Below are 18,635 nucleotides of genomic sequence, written 5' to 3'. Positions count from 1 at the left end.
TTAGTGTTTTGGTCTGTTTTATTTGAACGAAGGTGTTACGTCAACGATGTCTAAGTGCCCAAGCATATACGGGACTCCGAAGCGCCTCTCGCACCAGCGAAACTATGTTGAATTGATTATAATTGATTATACGATGTATTACTGACCATTTCCAAAAATTTAACAAAATAAAACCGTTACACTGTTAGTAAAAAATTTTTTTTAATCTTCTAAAGTGGAATCGATATTTATCAGTATTTTAGTACTTAATATGACAAATAGATTTGAACATCACCTCAATTTATTTACTTAATTAGTCGTTAATAAACTTAATTTTATCAATTACATTATTAACTCCGGCATTTGTTTTTTAATTATTCAAACATTATCATTGATCGACAATTTATTAAATAAAAAACTCTGTAAACTTAAAGCTGTGAACAAAGTTTTAATTTTCTTTACACCAATTTAACTCACATTAAAAGAAATCAATGGCTCATTCTTAAACATATAGAAAATTATTTTAAATTGACCTAATATATTAACATAATTGACATAATTCAGCAATATTTTCAACGTTTTACGTAGCATTACTTTTAACAGCCTATTAAATTTTAATTCATTCTTCCACAAACAGGCCCTTATTTTTTTACTACCTGGACGAAACTGAAATGTTACATTTAATTCAAATGTCATTCTTTACGTTTTTGTTCACTTATTCACAACGAACATTTTTATTAGAACGGAACAAAACCTATATCAAAATATCTCACCTCCCATTAGTGAACACCTGTCCACAAGAGACAATTAAAAATTCCCTATCGGTGCCTGTTTTTACTAATTACAAAAATATGTTTGCTTTTTCTGCAAACAGTAGAGTGCCTTCTGTCCTTTTTAAATTACAAATTTAACTCTTATTGTACTCTCACAATTCAAAAGAGCCTTATTCAAGTAAATAATTTGATAATAATAAAAATTGGTAAATTGGTAAAACAATTACCCATTTCTTACAAATAAATAAAAATTATTGTCAATAAACAAACGATTTATTTATCGGTGGTGAAACTAATCATAAACCTGTTAACTACTCAATACAAGTACTTTTATAATACTAGATTTTCAATAGTAGGTACTAGACAGAACACGAATTGTTGAAAAGAATAAATTTATTTTATGTTCCCAGTCTATAAATTTTTATTTAATAAAAAAAGCGTAATCAAACACACAACTGCCTTTTATGTTAAAATTTCATCAAAATTATAACATCACCTTTATTGCAATCTTTTAAAACATAAAAAATATTCCACGACCAACTACTATTTAAAACATTGAATAAGTATATTTCTAATTAAAAAAGTAGATATTTTTTATAATAACAAACATTCTAAAAATGCCACAACGGCGTATACCTATTTTAAAAAGTAGAATTTTATGGAACTAGTGGAAAAAAATACTGAGTAAGAGCATAATGAGATCTAGATAAAAACTTGTATTTTTTCCAAATGTTTATAATAAACAAAAATCTTAAATTCTTAATTTTGTTAAAATATCAAGATGAAATTTAAGTCAAGAAGATTTGTCTTGGCTTGACTATATCCTTATCAAAACATCGAGATGTTATCTGAGAGTTGCAAATTTTTGGTGCTCCTTTTTCTATCACGTTTGGTCTGAAAGATGAAACAACTATTTTTCTGCATTCTCTTGTCGTCTACCAACTTACATTTAGTTTTAGGTATTTTTTTTAGATTACACAAACGCTAATGTAGGACACACGACAGGACACATTAAAAAAATAAAATTTTGAAACATTATGAAAAATCCAACTGTGACGCCTTAATTGTTGGTATTAAACTGTAACAGTTAAACAGAATGCAGAGATAGAAAATTTACAAAAATACAACTATGATGACTAAGAAAATGAATATAATATAAATGCTTTGTTTAAGAAAAATAGAGCTCATGATGAATATATTTGAAAAAAAAAATTACTGGTAGAGTCGTAGATATAGTACAGCCTGTATCAGAACTCACTCACCACCGAAAATGTACGTATAGTTTAAGCAATTCTGAAGCTAAAGTTCCTTTACAAAAAAATTCTAACTCTTTGCGTTTGGGAGATAAGAACGTTTGAAAATACCCAATCACAAAAGGCCTTGCTCTGGAGGATTAGGGGAACAAAACACGTTGCTAAGAAAACAAAAGTAGGTAGAACGGACAATAAAAGTGGGCACTTGAATTATTTTTTATTCCTTAGTAACGCATCTACCGTATGCAGTACACCTGGGAGAGAGCTTCTGGGATTGGTCATTTTGAGACCTCTCTATCTCGCAAACTAAGAATAAAAGACCTAAATTTTTTTGCATTTTTGCCATCTCTATTGCTGTTACCACTAGCACCTCTCCGGTGAGGAGTGAGTTATGATACACCCTGTAGTGGTGGTACTATGAGAGTAAATGTGCCGCCGAAAACAAAGATAAACACTTAATAGATATTAGTTCAACTAATAATAAGTGAAAAACTAAATTTGATTTGCAAAATAAAAGTTAATTGTGATTATAATTATTAAATTTTGTTTGTTGTCTTGACTTGAAATTATTAATTAACTTACTAGTGTCTTGAGTAGAGTTCCTTTATTGGGACCTATATATTTTATACAAACGGAGGAGAAAAAGTGCCAGTCTACGATTTCTGAGACTGAGGCAGAAACTGTTCATGTATATAGCTTAGTTGCAACTCATTTACCAGGCGCACACTCAGAGGGGAAAAGATATCTCAATTTAAAATTATACAAAAAACGTATATAAATTTGCTACTCTTTGGACTCCTTACACCCATAGCACTTTTCCGCCTCCGTTTGGATAAAATATATGGGTTTTAGGGTAGGGTTCGACTCCGGCGACGTTGCCGATGTTTTATCCCACAATTTGCTTTATTTCATGCTGAATCCGTATTTGACTTGAACACAATCTTTGCTTCGAGGTTTTAAAGTGTGCGGTCGGATTAAATAAATTAAATTAACTAACTTAATGAAATTAAACTAACAATAGTTTAAATAAAACAAAGTTTAAAAATCCCGACACACCAAACCTTTATTTAAAAACACTACGCGTTTCAACCACAAAGTGGTCATCCTCAGGTGAGAATATAAACTCAATAAAATAATTTAAGGTTCAATGTTAAATAAAAATTATTTTCATTCGGCATTTAATGAACTATTTTTCTGGTAATTTATTGCATCCACGTGAAGAATTGATAAACACCTATACATTAAAATTAAAGTAGACACATCTTGTCTTAAAAAAGAGTATAAATGACAATTTGATATTTGAATTTTCGGAGTCACTGAAGCGAAATCGATTAGTAATTTGTTATGAGTAAATTGTATTTTAGTTTTAGATAAGTAAATTGTAAACAATAATTTGAGAAGGTATTTGCTTGAATCAATTTAACAGACTGAATGTTGGACGCAGTACTTCGTAAATATTTTTAGTCTTAATTATCTTTTGGCCTTATTTGAGCACGTAGAAACATTATTTTTAGATACATATATTCCTTGTAATCTCCTTAATTATAAAAAAATATTTGAAGAAATTACACAAAAATTAAGAAAAATTCAGAAAAATTGTAACTGATGTCCTATTTTAGCGAATAATCTGGAGTAAAATTTAGAAGATGCACCAGAGATATATTTCCCAATTCTGGACACATGAAATTATCAAAGATTGTAAACGTGCCATTAAAATAACTGTAAACATTCTCTTATAGACTAAATTGTTTATTCTACGCCTATTTTTAATAATTATACTTTAAAGAAATAGTGACACAACAAATGCCGCATAAAAATGAACTAACAAAGAGTAATCATATTCAACTAATAGAATGAAATATAAATTGTACTACTAGCGTTACAATGGGCCTAATAAAAAACTATAGACAAACTTAACAACAATTAAATCGGATGTAAATATTTTTTCAATTTCAATCAAATTTTAAATTTAATTATTTTAAACTTGTTCCATGTACATTTAAAACCAATTCTTGGTGAATAAATATTGCATATAGATAAAAAAATTAAAAAACATATTTAGTATTAATTGCATCTACGTCAAAGGATTGATAAATACCTATATGTTAAAATTAAAGAAGACATATCTTTTCTTTAAAAAAGTACAATTTTAAGACATTTTGAAAATATTTAGTTTTGAAATTAAAAAAATATATCTGAATACCAAATAAGTGATTCCAAAACGCTGTAAAAATTGACAACAAATTAAAAATTGCAAATAGAAACTGGTTGCTCTCATAAAAATTAAACTAAAAATAGCAACTAAATGTCTATGGGTACAAAAATAAAAGAGCCAAACTATTATCGTTGTGATAGAAACGGACAATTTAAACAATTTAAAACATCAATGAAAATTGTTGCTATGAATACAAACTAATTATTAAATATTGACTGGCTCGTTTGCACTAGAGTTCCTTTATTGGGAGAGTTGGGACACTGAACGTCAAACCGAGCCAATTTTGTATTTCGTGGATAAGGTATATATTTCTATCCTTTTTTATTAAAATTTTTGTTAGTAACTTATGTCAAAGGTTTATGTCGAAAATAATTTCAAGGTTATAATTTTTGTCAAATGCATAAAATGACATAATTTTACGTCAAATTTAACCAGGGACGTAGAAAACGTAGAAATTTTGGGATTACTATTTAAAAAAAGAAAATAATTGAATACCTACTAATATTAATGTTCACATTTCTGAAATTATTCGATATTTATTTAATATTAAATACATAACTTAAAACATACTTCAATGCTAAAAATGCTTTTCTTTCAGTCACAATTTTTAGTTAAACATCACGTCCCAAAAATTGGTCATCAAGAACCCTTCATATTTCCTGTCGTCTTTTTAAATTTTTTAAAAAATGATATTGAAGGTGTTCTCGTATGAAAAACGTAAAAACATCGTGAATTCCCAATAACTTTATAATTTGAAACAGATTCTAAAGTTCACGTAGATGCTAAAGGCGGCCAAGCAGCGACAGGTTCAGCTTTCCTAAAAATTAGAATCAATTTTGGGTTCAAGTACCTACGTATTTTATAAATGCATAGACAAATTCCCAAAATCTCATAGATTTTGTACATAACATTATTTAGACAATCCACTTTTTCAAATACTTGTTAATAATAAACGTAAAACTTGGCAGGAAAGGTTTAATTTCTCTCTCTTTCATCGATGATTACCATTTCTTAAAGTTAAGGAAAAAATGTTTATGATGAAGAGTTTAGACGTAAAATTCTTGTACTTGCAAAGAAATCTCTTTTAAAATTTGGAGTTCATATAAAAAAAACAGTGAATTGACGACGACTGCCAGTCTAAAACATTTCTAAACGCAGTTAGTCGACAAAAAATGGAAACATTTTTTGACAAATTTATTTGACTTTTCGCCAAATTTCAAGTGTAACACCACTGATTTCTATCCCAATTTGTTTTTTTACACATTCCAACCGACGTATATGAAACAAAATTTCGAAAATTGACATTCAGTGTCCTAACTCTCCCAATATAGGAACTCTAGTTTGCACAAAAGAAAGGAGAAAAACAGTGAACATTATAAATAAGAATGTTGCAAAACGTTATATAGAAAAGTTGTTATATTTTATGAGTTTTATTCGGTGTTAAAATTAACACACGTATATCTGATACAACCTGTATTTGATACCTAAAATATTGGTGTAGCAAGTGTAATTCAAAATATCTCTTTTTGCCATATATCTGTTACGTTTGTGTTTCTTGGGCCCCATTAGTAAACATGGTAATGTCGACTTCGCACTTTTTGAGTCCTTGAAATATTTGCGTTTTGGCACAAAATTAGAAATAAAAAGCGATCAAAAAGTCCTTCTATCAAGTAAGCTTAGAAATTAAAGAACGCATGTCTGTGGAACTCAAGCCAAATGTCAAAGGAAAAATGTCAAAAAAATTAAACAAATTAATTTATTGTTGGAATGTAGTTTTGCCTCATAGACACCCTGTTGGGGTTGTGTACCGTTCGGGTGTTATTTGTGTCACGAATTTACGGCATCTAACAGTTTACGTCTGACGTAATTTCAGTTTAAATTTTGAACAGCAGGCTGAACTAATACACGACACCGGACACACGTTCTCAAGTGATTCGCCTACTTGATAGAAGGACTTTCTGATCGCTTTGTATAATAAATAGATAATCCTAAAAATCATAAACCAAAAAAAAGTGTATCAAAAAATAAAATTCGATAAACTTGTTGCTGACTTGATGAACAACCATTTCAGAACAGTGTGTATAATTTACAGTTAGTTTTTAATTTTCTATTATTATTAAGTATACTGTTTATATGTTTGCAGTTTGTTTATTTATTTATAGCATTCAAATATAATCAATTTAATTATGAAATTAAAAGCAATGAACTAAGGAATTATCAATCATAGTGAATATGACTACCGTGTTGGTCACAACCCCAACACTTTTAAAATACTCTTACAAACTAACCGGTGTTGTACCATTTCCCTTCACAACTTCAAAACCAACAAAAATATCGCAAGTCGTGTCTCACATTTGGCCAATCTTTTTCTGCTTATACTTCATCAGTATTTACCTTTTTTACACATCAGTAAACAACGAAACCAAAATTTTCAGCTACATCAACTTCTTAGTTTACCATTGGAACGTGTTATACATGGTTGTTTATGTCGTAATGCTCCATAAAAGAAGCACCAAAGTTAAAAAACTGCTAACTGAAATCAGTAAAATACAACTTATTACAAATAATAACTCAAAAAGCAACGAACGCTACGTCAGAATTATTCAAATTGTTACACTTGTGTGTTTGTTGGTTACATTTCTACTGAGAAATATACCGCTGACTTACACCATTTATTTCATGTATCCTTGCACAATCAGTACTTTTGATAATCTCTTCATAAACGACGTTTTAAACGAGTTCTGCAATAAATTTAAAACTATCAATCGGAAATTTGAAAATATTGTCGCAAAATTTGGCACAAGTGAATCTGATTTCAACATAGAAATAATCCAGAAATTATCCCATCACCACTATAATTTGGTATCTCTAGTGCTTGAAATGATAAAACAGTTTGAAATCACTTTGATAGTTGCAATAACACAGACGTTTATTGTAATGGTGGACAGTGTATACACTGTAACGTTTTTAATCTTCAACAAACGAGTTTTGACTTTCCATTTTGGATGTAATCTATTTTTCGTTCATTATGCCATTTGCTGGTTATTCAACTTAATCAGAAAATTTAGCGAAACCCAAGAAGAGACAAACAAAGCCGGGAGTTACGTACATTGTATTTGGAACAAGTACAGTTTGAGAGGAAATATTGAAAAAAAAATGCGTTATTTGGAATTGGTTTCTCTCCGCCTCTTGAACACTAAAGTAAATTTCACCGCAAGTGGATGTTTCAATCTAGACTGGACGCTTCTCCAAACAGTACAAATAACTTTAAAATCAATCAATCAATGATTTTTAGATAATTGCAGGTGTTACGACATATTGGGTGATTTTGGTCCAATTTCCCAACTAAATTTATTCAGTCATGACTACAGAACTGTACCAGAATGATAACATACGTTGTAACCGCAGCAATGACCTAAAATACAAGAGTGTGCAGAAAAAAATTATTAAATTTTACCTTTTACCATGTGACAGCAAGTCCAGTCCAAAGTAAAGAAATTTCTTGCAGTAAACTTTAGCTTCGTATTAAGTAATTTAACAGAAACTAACTGTAAATGTCTTATTCTCTTATCAAATTTCCTTTCGACGGCAACTTTGTTCCAAATATCATGCACAATGGTTGCAGTTTTGTTAGCTTCACGTTCGACGCGGCAAAAGTGTCCAATGAGTGTAAAAAGCCAATAGAATGAGTAAGCCACAAATAACAAATTGATCACATAATCAACAACTAGATTGTTTATTGTCTCGTTGATACTGATATAAACAGCGTAATAAACGGTTTCTATTATTTTCTCAAACCATAGAATTAAATTCGCTATTATTGTAATCTCAAAATTTTCACAAACCATGAACGACAGTTTCACTAAATTGTAGTGAATGTGCGAAAGGTTTTCAACGAGTTTCATATCATTGTCAACTTCAATGTCTTGAAGAACCTCAATCCGGTTTATTTTGGTTGAAGGAAAGATCTCTTTCAAATTTTTTGAGGTCACCTGTCTTCCCAGTTGGTAATTGACTGACTCAAACTTGCAAAAAACCAGATTTAAAACATCCCTTATCAGAAGATTAATTGCACAATTTATCACAAGCGGCAACATGTAAAGATAAGTTATGAAATTCTTCGGTGTATTAACGACAAGAAGAGTGGCAATATTTGCCATTAATAAACCAATAATACAAAACGTGTGCCAATTATTTTCGGACGTTTGCTTAACATCAACTTGGATTTGACTTATCTGAGACAAGATTTGTCTCAAACTTGTACTTCTCGTGTAACAAATCCAGAAAGTTGTGAAAATTGAAAAAACGTTAACGCTGTTGGAAAAAATACTGATGTAGAAGAAAATTCCAGTCCCGGAATAAGCGTCAGAGGAATTGAAGTAGAAACAGAGGTAAAGAGAATACAAATAGAAGGGCAAACACCACAAACGTGAGAGGAGAGATTCTAGTGACTCGTTATAAGAAAATTGGACGAATCCGGTTAATTGATAAAAAAATTTCAAGTAATGTGGTGTAGTAGGGAGCAAAGTCATGGCAACGTCTAAATTAGGGTGAATTGAGTGTTTGCATCGATCCTTACATATTTCCATTAACTAATAGATACAATAAACATGACTCGTCTGGTTAAATCCCCAATTGTATTAATCTATATCTACAGAGTGTTTGGAATTATACAATTTTGTGATTCTCGTTCAGAAATTGCAAAATTTGTATCTCGACATGTTTGCATTCTGTTTTACCTTTTCTACATTTATATTTCCGTTCAGTGTTACCAATCGTTCAAAACAATTATATTTACAGGAATTTTTTTCTACTTTGATTTTGCTATAATGTGCACCAGTTACGTCCTAATGTTTACTCTCATCTCAAACTTTTATTTTCGAAATGATCAGCTTGAAAAAGTATTATTCAAATTAAAAAGTATTTGCCCAAAATCGGAAAGCTTTGGTAGCAATTTCATTCGATTAATGGTCACAGTTTCGGCATTTTTTTTCATTTTCTTGTTGTTTTTAGTAGAAGATATGCCTCTGGTGTGTTCTATGGAATTATTTCTTCCTCTAGTCGTCGCTTCATTCAATCATGTTTTTTTATATGATGTGATGGCAGCAATTTTTTCAAAATTTCAAACGATTAATAATCATATAAACTCGATTTCTGTTGCAGAAATCGAAAATTTGATCATTTTGCATAGTGAACTAACCGATATGGCAACACATTTTTTTTATTTTTTTGAAATTCCAACTATAGTGGGGCTAGTGAATTGGTTTGGATACGCTTTAAATATGATATATTACATTTTGTATGTTTTGATTAATTCGATTTCTCTCAACATGTGGTTCTTTGCAATTTTTAATATTTCAATTTTATCGTTTCTGTTTTTTTGGTTGTTTTCAATAATTTGGGCATTGGAGCAAACTCGGAAAAAGGTAAAGAAAAAAGATAACGATACGTAAAAAAATTATGGTTTTAGGCTAAAGAAACTCTTTCACTCATTCACGATGCCTGGAACGAGAAGATATTAAAAAGGAATATAGATTCAGAAGCTAGACATTTAATTTTACTTTCGGTGAGATTATTTGTCTCTCAATTAAAATTTTCGGCTCGAAATTATTTCAATGTGGACTGGAGTTTTTTCCATTTAGCGCTTTCAGCTATTGCAACCTACGTTATTATACTTGTACAATTTAATTTTAAGCCTTAATAAATAGAAACAATTCTTGAACAGAATTGTCTAGTTGAAAAATTAATTTTTAGATTTGAAATGAATTAGGATCACTTAGTTTGCCGATGTAAAAACAACATATGTGTGTAGTTAGTAAAATAAATAAAAAAGTTACAATTTGAGTCTCTTCTAACTTAGAACTGGTTATGGGGCCAGTAGTGGTCAAAATAGATATTTCAATTTCAATTTACTAAGACCGGTATCAATGTTCAGCTCTATGCGAATTATTGCAAGCTTACCACTATATTTTTGTTTATTTTAACCTGACTACAGAATCTTTATTTATCTAACGAAAGGAAAGGGCACGCCGCTTGGTCGCTCATATTTTCACAATGTATAAATCTTGAAAAAACAAGCAAGACAGGTAACTTCATTAAATAAAATTTGGTAAACTTTAAAAACTCTCTTTTACCCTCATATGTAACAGTATGTTAAATTTAACAAATGAGAAGAAAACAAAAATATCTAAAAATTTATATTTTATTTTTTAACACTAATAACAAATTCTTCGTGCATTTATTTTTTAATCAATAAAATTTTAATCGTATAAATTAATAAATGTAATTATTTAACTTAATTTAACGTAAAATCTTGGTCTAAGTTCGTGTTCCTCAGTCACTCGAACCAGCCCATTTTGCCTTAGGTGGCGCCCTTCAAAAAAAACTTTTATTTCCTCTCCACATGAACACAAAAACCGGGAGCTGCCGGAGCTGTGCCTTATTTAAGGTCACATTTTACAGAGGAATATACAGTAGTTTATATTAAAGTTTAACTCAAAATTATATTAACTTGAACTAACTTATCATTTATTTAACTTTGGCGGTTTGTGAGGTGGTGTCAGTTATCTTTGATGGGAACTCGTGTGGCGGATTACCGGACCCTTCAACTAGGTCAGGTAGCAGCGGGTAGCAGCGATTATGTAATACCGATTATGGAATTCGTGCGCAAGTGTCCTGTTGCCGATTTGGGGACGGAAGTACCTGACAGAGGGTAGAGTAAGGAGCGCATGAAAGTTGCAGCGATTGCTACCTCTTTTATGAAAGCTGCAGCGAAGGCAGAATTTTACCTGATCAAGGGTATGATACATTGCAGCGCTCATTTCCGCCAGTAGGTACTTGAGGAGTAAATACCTCAAGGTATCATTAAGGAGAAATTGTTCAAAGTCTAATTATTTTGTTTACTACTTAAAACAGTATTTTACATAGCATTTTACAACATCACCAACGTGTTACCAAATCCTAATGCGGTTGCCATCAAAAAAATTTCAATCCGTACTGCCCATTTTACAATTTCTCCCTTCCAGTTTTACACAAAAATGGTGGGGGTTGTTAGGAATTTCACAAAAATATTGAAAGGTATAATCCGATATTCTAATTTCCAATAAGAACCCCGTAAGAAAGACCGTAGGCTGTCTATAACCCCCTTTAACGATTTAGGGAATTTCCGTAAGTGAATCAATGAAGCGAAATAGAAATTTTATTTAAGTGGATTCTCCAGGAATTTAGGATAACACTGTATAAATGTAATATAGTTAAACGGATTTTAGGAATAGTACATTCCCTAAAGTAAAATTGCCTTTGGTTTTTCAATATGGTAGCAAATTCTTTGATAATGTCGGTAAATCACTATGCTCACAAACTAAATTAACAATACACGTGAAAATGATTTTAAAATTGTTGATGACAATCATAGTTGATAGTTCTGCAATTACCCTGCTCAAAAAAAGTTAATAAATTTTAATTTTAATCATTTTAACATCAAAAAAATTCGATCACTTTTGTTGGTAAAGATTATTAATAAAAAAAAACTTGCGTTTTTTGATACGTTTTTCGCACTTACAAGTGTTTCAATATTTATCTTTAGGGTCAAATTAACCGTTTTGTATATAATATGTTACTTACAACTCTCGTTATGTAATATTCTATTATTTTACTTTTGTGAATATTGTAAATAAAATTGTTTCCTTCCCTGGTCTGTGTAATATGAATAATTACGAGTACAGCTAATGCAATCGCGCTACTACGAGAGCCGCGGTAATCGCTGATAACTTCGGGAGGAACTCGGCTATTGATAATGGTTTTGCAGGTAGGTAAAGAAGTAACCGCCGGGAGGAACTCAGATACGCCCGTTTACTTGATTTATTATCTAATTTTTCAAAAAGAATTGTAGGAAAACATTTCCTTTGGTTTTTACAATGAGTTAAAAACACCAGTTTAAAAGTGTATTAACATTGGCAACATTTAGTAATATGTTAGCATGGTAATACTTTTGGTTAATATTTTTCTAAACGTATAAAAATGGATGTACTTGTACTGCGGTGCCATTTTTTCTTTTTGATTTTAGCCAAACGGAAGGTTTTGTGATTTTTTTTAATCGAAAATAGTGTTCTGTATAGCTCCATCTAGCTGCTCTTAAAAGCCTATTCGCGACTTTTGAGACAGCCTATATACTCTGCAGGATTCGTATTCAAATACACGACCGAGAAAATGTAAAGTGCGTAACAATTGAACATAATTAAATGTGTATAAATATAGGTGACATAGTCACTTTTCATGTGTTTGCTGCAAGTCGAGTGAAGATTATAGTTAATATGTATTATCATCATTATTATTACTTTCTCAAAGTTAAATTTCGTTTTAACTTAAGTATAAACAGTGCATTAGTATACAAATTAGTCATTTTATTTAAAAACCTGCATTATTTTGCTTGATTGTAGTAAAAAATACAGGGTGTTTACGGTCTTGGAGTTGAAACTTAAAGGGAATGATATGAATGATAGAAGAACTCCAGAACAATATATAAAATGAAAATCCCCATTATAGCGAAAAATCATTCAATTTACATTATTTGTTTGTAAACTGCTACTTCGACTACAACAATTACTATTACCTTATGCTTTGCTCTAAGTCCGCGCAGATTGGACTGTCGTTATCAATGGAAAATTCCAAACGCTTCATTACACCCTTAATAATAGAATAAAAACGATGAGACTTCTTGAAAGACCGATAATAGTATATTATGATAAGAGTTTTATAAGACGCATTTTGTCGCACGCATGGAGCAAGTGCGACAAAATGCCTTATAAACGACATATCATACAGTAGTTTTTCTACTTCGCACAATTTGTACCAAAAAATTAATTTCGAACATTAGGGAATTTTGTGGCAGTTGACAGCAGTTGTGCGCAAACCGTGAAATGAACTTAATAATTTATTTTGGATCGTCATTAGTTTATTCGTACAAATGTATTCTAAAAGGGTCCAAGAGGTTTTGCAAGATACAAATACTTGCTTTTGTGGCAAATACGTGGAATTTGAAAATTGGCCTAAGGATAATGAGATCTCAAATTACTTACTTGCTCTGGTTTTTGAAGGTATATCTGCACATTACTCGAAAGGTGTTCGAAAGGGCCACATATCAGGAATGGTACAAGATTCATATTTGATTAATTTGATTAAATTATGCTTTTGAAACAGGTGCGTATTGACACTGACAGTTCTCTGAGATAATTGTCAAAAAACTAGGATGTCAACATTATACAACTAAGTTACCCTGGTTTTTAGAGTAATTGTTATAGCACTCCGTTGGATATTACGATACGCAAATCGCGTATCGTAGTGACCTCGGTACGAAACCGAAGTAGAAAAAAAATCTTTCTATACATTTATAAGTGGCATACTTTAGACTTATAATAATTTTGCATTTTTAAAAAATCGGAACTTTTAGACCCGCTCTCCCCTGGATTAAAAACGTTAATAAACATATCATTTTGGAATAATTTTAATACGCAAGGAATCAATATTTAAAATATTATTTTTAAAATTTGATTTGTCAATTTGTGATATAGGTTGGCTAAAATTCCATAGGCACAGCCTGCTCTAATTCAGTTCATTTTTGATCTCATGTTGTTACCTCCCTAAATATTTTAATTTTTTTTAACACAAGGAAAAATAAAAATTGAGCTAGGCTATATTTTGTTAGAGGCTTTTTTGTCGGTTCCGACAATGTCAGTTCGCCACCAGATTTGGAATAAGCTCTATCTATATTATATTCCCATTCAAAAAATGGATTTTCGATCAAAGCATTTTCAAACACATAAACGCCTAATTTTATTATCAGCGCGTTCCAGAAAGATTGTAAAGGACAAATTTTAAAAAATCCAGAAACCCTTTTTCATAAATATTGAATTTACCAAAAATTATACGGCTTGAATGCTTGACATCAATTATAAAATTACGATACTTATTTCTTTTGACACCATATTTATGGAATTCCAAAAAAGAAACGAATTGCATTACATGGAGAAATGAAACACGTACAACTTAGAGATAATTGAGTTTTTACTGTAATGCTATTTGTTTTATTAACAAAACAAATTGTAAGTACTTGTTACTGTAATTAGTAAACGATCAATAAATAATAAACCCAAAACGCAGTCACTTTTACTTTATGAAATGTACTCCCTTGTAGCAACTCCTATTTGTTTAAAATGGATTTATATTTTGTTGGGTATTGACCAGATTTCCACTTCGGGTTGTTTGAAACTTGCATATTTGCCTTACTATTGTTTATTCATTTATTTGTTTATAAATTACAACATTATCAACCAATTTTCCAATGACGGAATTCTGGTATATGTTGACTTAATCACAAACTACCAAAATGTTCTTTTTGTAGTAGTTTATTACTCTTCGTTTTGGAAAAGAAAAGACAAACTTAAATTCCAATTAAATCTGATAAAAAAATTGAACCCAAATTTTCACACTCAAGAAAACTGGATTCGATTGACCCTTATTGGACTATTCTTGTTAAATGTTGCTTTTGTACCATTCTTACTCAGTCCACCACAAGTTGTATTCTATATTTACTACTATGCTCTAATTATACATATTTTCGATTGTCTTTTTTTGAACGATGTTCTAAATCCAATTTTGGATAAATTCAAAACAATTAATTTACAGTTACAACGTCAGGTCAAATCCATCGATCCAACACTTTTTTTAACCCGAAACAACTCAAAAAGAGTTAAATTTTTGGAAGAGGATGATATAAATTCACTCATGAATATCATACACCAATTATCGCTACATCACTACGAGTTGGTACAAATTTCCCAAAATGTCACCAAAAATTTCGAAATTACAACTTTAGTGGCCTCTTTATTGTGGTTCAAAAACATGATAGAAACCGTCTATTACCTTCTTTTTGTGATGGTGAATGGGACAGATCGACCCATTGTCCATTATGGGTGCAATATCACGTTTTTGGTTTTACATTTGTATTGGTTATTCGTTGTGGTGAGGATCTACGTTCGAGTTAAGAATGAAGCGAATCAAAGTGCAAGTTATATTCACGAAATTTGGAATAAATACGCGGTTAAACGAGTAGTTGACAGAAAAATACGATTTTTGCAATTGATAGTAGTGCAGTTTTATGCCACGAAATTGAATTTTACAGCTTTCGATGTGGTTTCCTTAGACTGGAGTTTTTGTCAAATGGTAAGAAACAGTTTTGAGGCAGAAAAATTATTTTGCAATTGTAGATGATTGCGTCTATTACAACATATGTTGTGATTTTAATTCAGTTTCAAATATGATTAGAAAATGTAAAAATAAAAAACAATTTGGTAATTAAACGAATTGAAAGGAAAACAATTTCTAATCAACCTAATGATATGTAGCTAAGTTAATTAATAACATCTCGTCAATAATAGTAATGTTGAAATACAGTTAATTTTTAAGTACTCATAAAATGTGTTTGATTCCCAACACTCCAACTTATTTGAAATTCGTCTACAAAATTATAGGATTGGTTCAATTTTCAAACAAACCGCAAGAGAGCTTATTTTCAAAAATTTACAATCACTTTTGGTGTATTCCGTTTTGTAGTTATTTCATTTATTTGATTATTTGTTGTAAGGCATATCATGACGGTAGTGACTTGAACATATTTTTCTATTTATTCAATGTTTCATATTTGTCCAATGTGTTCTGTATCTCAGTTTTAATCACAATTTTTGGTTTTCGAGCTAATAAATTGAAACGCTTTTATTGGAGCTCAGTGTGCTAAATTATTTTGAAAGATCGCCAAAAGGGTTTGACTGGCACCAATGTATACTCATCGGACTTTATTAACACATTTTTTATTTATTCCCAGACGCGACGCTTATGGCAACAGCTGACTACAGCGCTTGCTCAGAGTCATCGTAAAATCATTTTGCCGGTCTATAAGTCATGACTCATGAGCTAAAGACCGGCAAAGTGATTTTACGAGCGACTAGCGGCTAGCCCCTGCCGGTCTACAAATGTTCGCTCAGTCGAAATGTTGCGAGCGAGGTCGGAACAGTACGAACGGAGACCATAACGGACTTCTCATTTCAGCTGGGCATATTGGAATAGTGGTTTTTATGGAAATATGTTGCGCGTGGCTGGGGCTTCGCCCCAGTTAACTAAAAGGAAACAAACCCCACGACCAATTAAACTCGAAAACGTGGAACTCGAAACGTGGAATAGTGTTTTTTTATGGAGCTAGGGTGGCGTACAGTTCATAAACATAAACACTATTCCACGTTTCGAGTTCCACGTTTTCGAGTTTAATTGGTCGTGGGGTTTGTTTCCTTTTAGTTAACTGGGGCGAAGCCCCAGCCACGCGCAACATATTTCCATAAAAACCACTATTCCAATATGCCCAGCTGAAATGAGAAGTCCGTTATGGTCTCCGTTCGTTCTGTTCCGACCTCGCTCACAACATTTCGACTGAGCGAACATTTGTAGACCGGCAGGGGCTAGCCGCTAGTTTACGAGCGCAGGTCAAACCGGTCCGATTGGCTACGCATTGGCCTGCGTATCGAACCTAGCCCAGTTAAATAAGTTGTCACATTAAAATGTGGAGGATAGACTTAAATTTTTGATATAACCTTCTACGGAATATTTAAAAACGCCTAGTCAAAGAATTTTTCGTTTCAACCCTCACGGAAAGGTTGAAAACACGAAAATTATGTGTTTTTTCAAAATCGGGAAGAGCTAGAAAAAAAAGTTTTAAATAAAAATTGTGAAGCAACAATTTAACATAAAGTACCTCTTGAATAATGTGGATATTATGCAAATTAACAGAGTTTGGGGTGGTTAAATGTTAAGGGATGATGTGTACAATTTTAAAAAAATGAGCACAAACACGTGATTGTTATATGAAATTTTCTGCTGAATGTGAATCTGAAGGTAATTGTTGGATTTGAAATTGCCTTTTTCGCAAAAAAGGCGTTTTAGCGCAAAATGTACAAAAACCTACAATTGGACAAATTGTGCGCTAGGCCTTCGTTTCTTCCTTCTGGATAAAGCTAGAAACTTCATTTTTCTTTAACATATTCCTCAATTAATGCAGTGTCTAACTTATACACACAAGCTAGGAGGTTTTTCAAAAGTAAACAGAAAATTCCAGTTCTCGTGTAACGTGTCATGTTTGTGTAGTGAAATTTTCACGATGCGCACACGTTTTTTACTTTGATAGATAGCCCCCTACATAATCGAGATGAAATGAGGCTAATAGTTCAGTTAAATGTTTGGTGAAAGAAGCATTTCGATATCTGCAATAATCACCGAGTTACTGCAATTTGTTCCTGCAATAGGCGGTCGAAGTGGACAGCCCGGCGTATTTTCCTTTGTTTGTCGTGGTGCCGCTAAACTACATAACATTAATCAATCCGAAACGTAAATGAGCTGTTTCTGGACATGCCAATAATTGATTTTGTGATTACTTATTATTTTTGGACCCGCGAAATGTTTTTGATAGAAAAATTAATTGCAAGAAGCGTGAGTCAGCGCTTGAAACTGCGAGGGAAATACGACGCGATCCCGAACGCATTTGCGATAACTTTAAATTGCAATAATTTTGTGACTGATCGGAATGATTGTTACACCAACACTTGATTTGAACAATATTAGTTGCATTTACGTCCTAAATTGTTTGCAACTGGTTAATGTTTTAGAATTTAGCGACATTACGCCAAAGGAAAATACGCCGCGGGGTCCACTTTGACCGCCTGTTTCAGAAAATTTAAATTTCAATTACAAGATGAGTGATACAGCTAGCGAAATGATTCTTTCACCAAACACTTATTTGAGCTATTCGCTGCATTTCATCTCGATTATGTTGGAGTCTATCTTTTAAAATAAAAAACTTTCTCGCATCTCAAAAATTTCAGTACACAAACATGACATGTTTCAAGAAAACTGGACTTTTCTCCGTTTTATTTTGCTAAAACTAAAGCTCGTGGGTGTACGTTCGAATCTACAGCCATTGACGAGTGATTTGCACAAAAATGAAGTTTCTAACTTTATCCGGAAGGAAGCTGCGAGCATGTAAACACAACATTCTCCAATTCTCCACATTTTTTACAAAAACTGTCTTTATCATAATGAAAGCAATTCTCAATTACAAAACGATCTCGGATTCGATCCCCAGAGGAACGTCCGAAGTGTTTTGAGGTGGACTGCTCGACAATTATAATTTGGAGGGACGAACAAGCGCAGAATCCCAGACGCGACGCTCATGGCAACAGCTGACTACAGCGCTTGCTCAGAATCGTCGTGAAATAATTTTGCCGGTCTATAAGTTATGACTCATACATGTATATATATATAGTATACTCATGACTAATGAGAGGAATTAAAAGACTAGCGGCTAGCCCCTGCCGG

The 18,635-nt window shown here is 31.8% G+C and overlaps 3 protein-coding genes across 6 annotated transcripts in view; 2 read left to right on the top strand and 1 right to left on the bottom strand.

Moving 5' to 3' along the window:
• Positions 1-18,635, bottom strand: part of LOC103314287 (uncharacterized) — a 132,976-nt gene that overhangs the window by 74,666 nt on the left and 39,675 nt on the right. The gene's annotated exons all lie outside the window — the stretch shown is intronic.
• Positions 6,401-15,538, top strand: LOC107398367 (putative gustatory receptor 28b). Its single transcript, XM_064355935.1, has 2 exons — positions 6,401-7,475; positions 15,485-15,538. The coding sequence occupies exons 1-2, from the start codon at positions 6,453-6,455 to the stop codon at positions 15,536-15,538; spliced, it is 1,077 nt and encodes a 358-aa protein (XP_064212005.1). The 5' UTR covers positions 6,401-6,452.
• Positions 9,935-15,464, top strand: LOC135265681 (uncharacterized; the record flags this gene model as incomplete). The annotated part of the gene is made up of 1 exon (XM_064355640.1): positions 9,935-15,464. A coding segment is annotated over exon 1 (1,068 nt), but the record flags the coding sequence as incomplete, so codon positions are not given.

This window comes from Tribolium castaneum, chromosome 3 (genome assembly GCF_031307605.1).
Source record: "Tribolium castaneum strain GA2 chromosome 3, icTriCast1.1, whole genome shotgun sequence".
NCBI classification, from domain to species: Eukaryota; Metazoa; Arthropoda; class Insecta; order Coleoptera; family Tenebrionidae; genus Tribolium; species Tribolium castaneum.
Note: the sequence above shows the minus strand (reverse complement) of the source record. Positions and strands in the feature narration are given on the sequence as shown.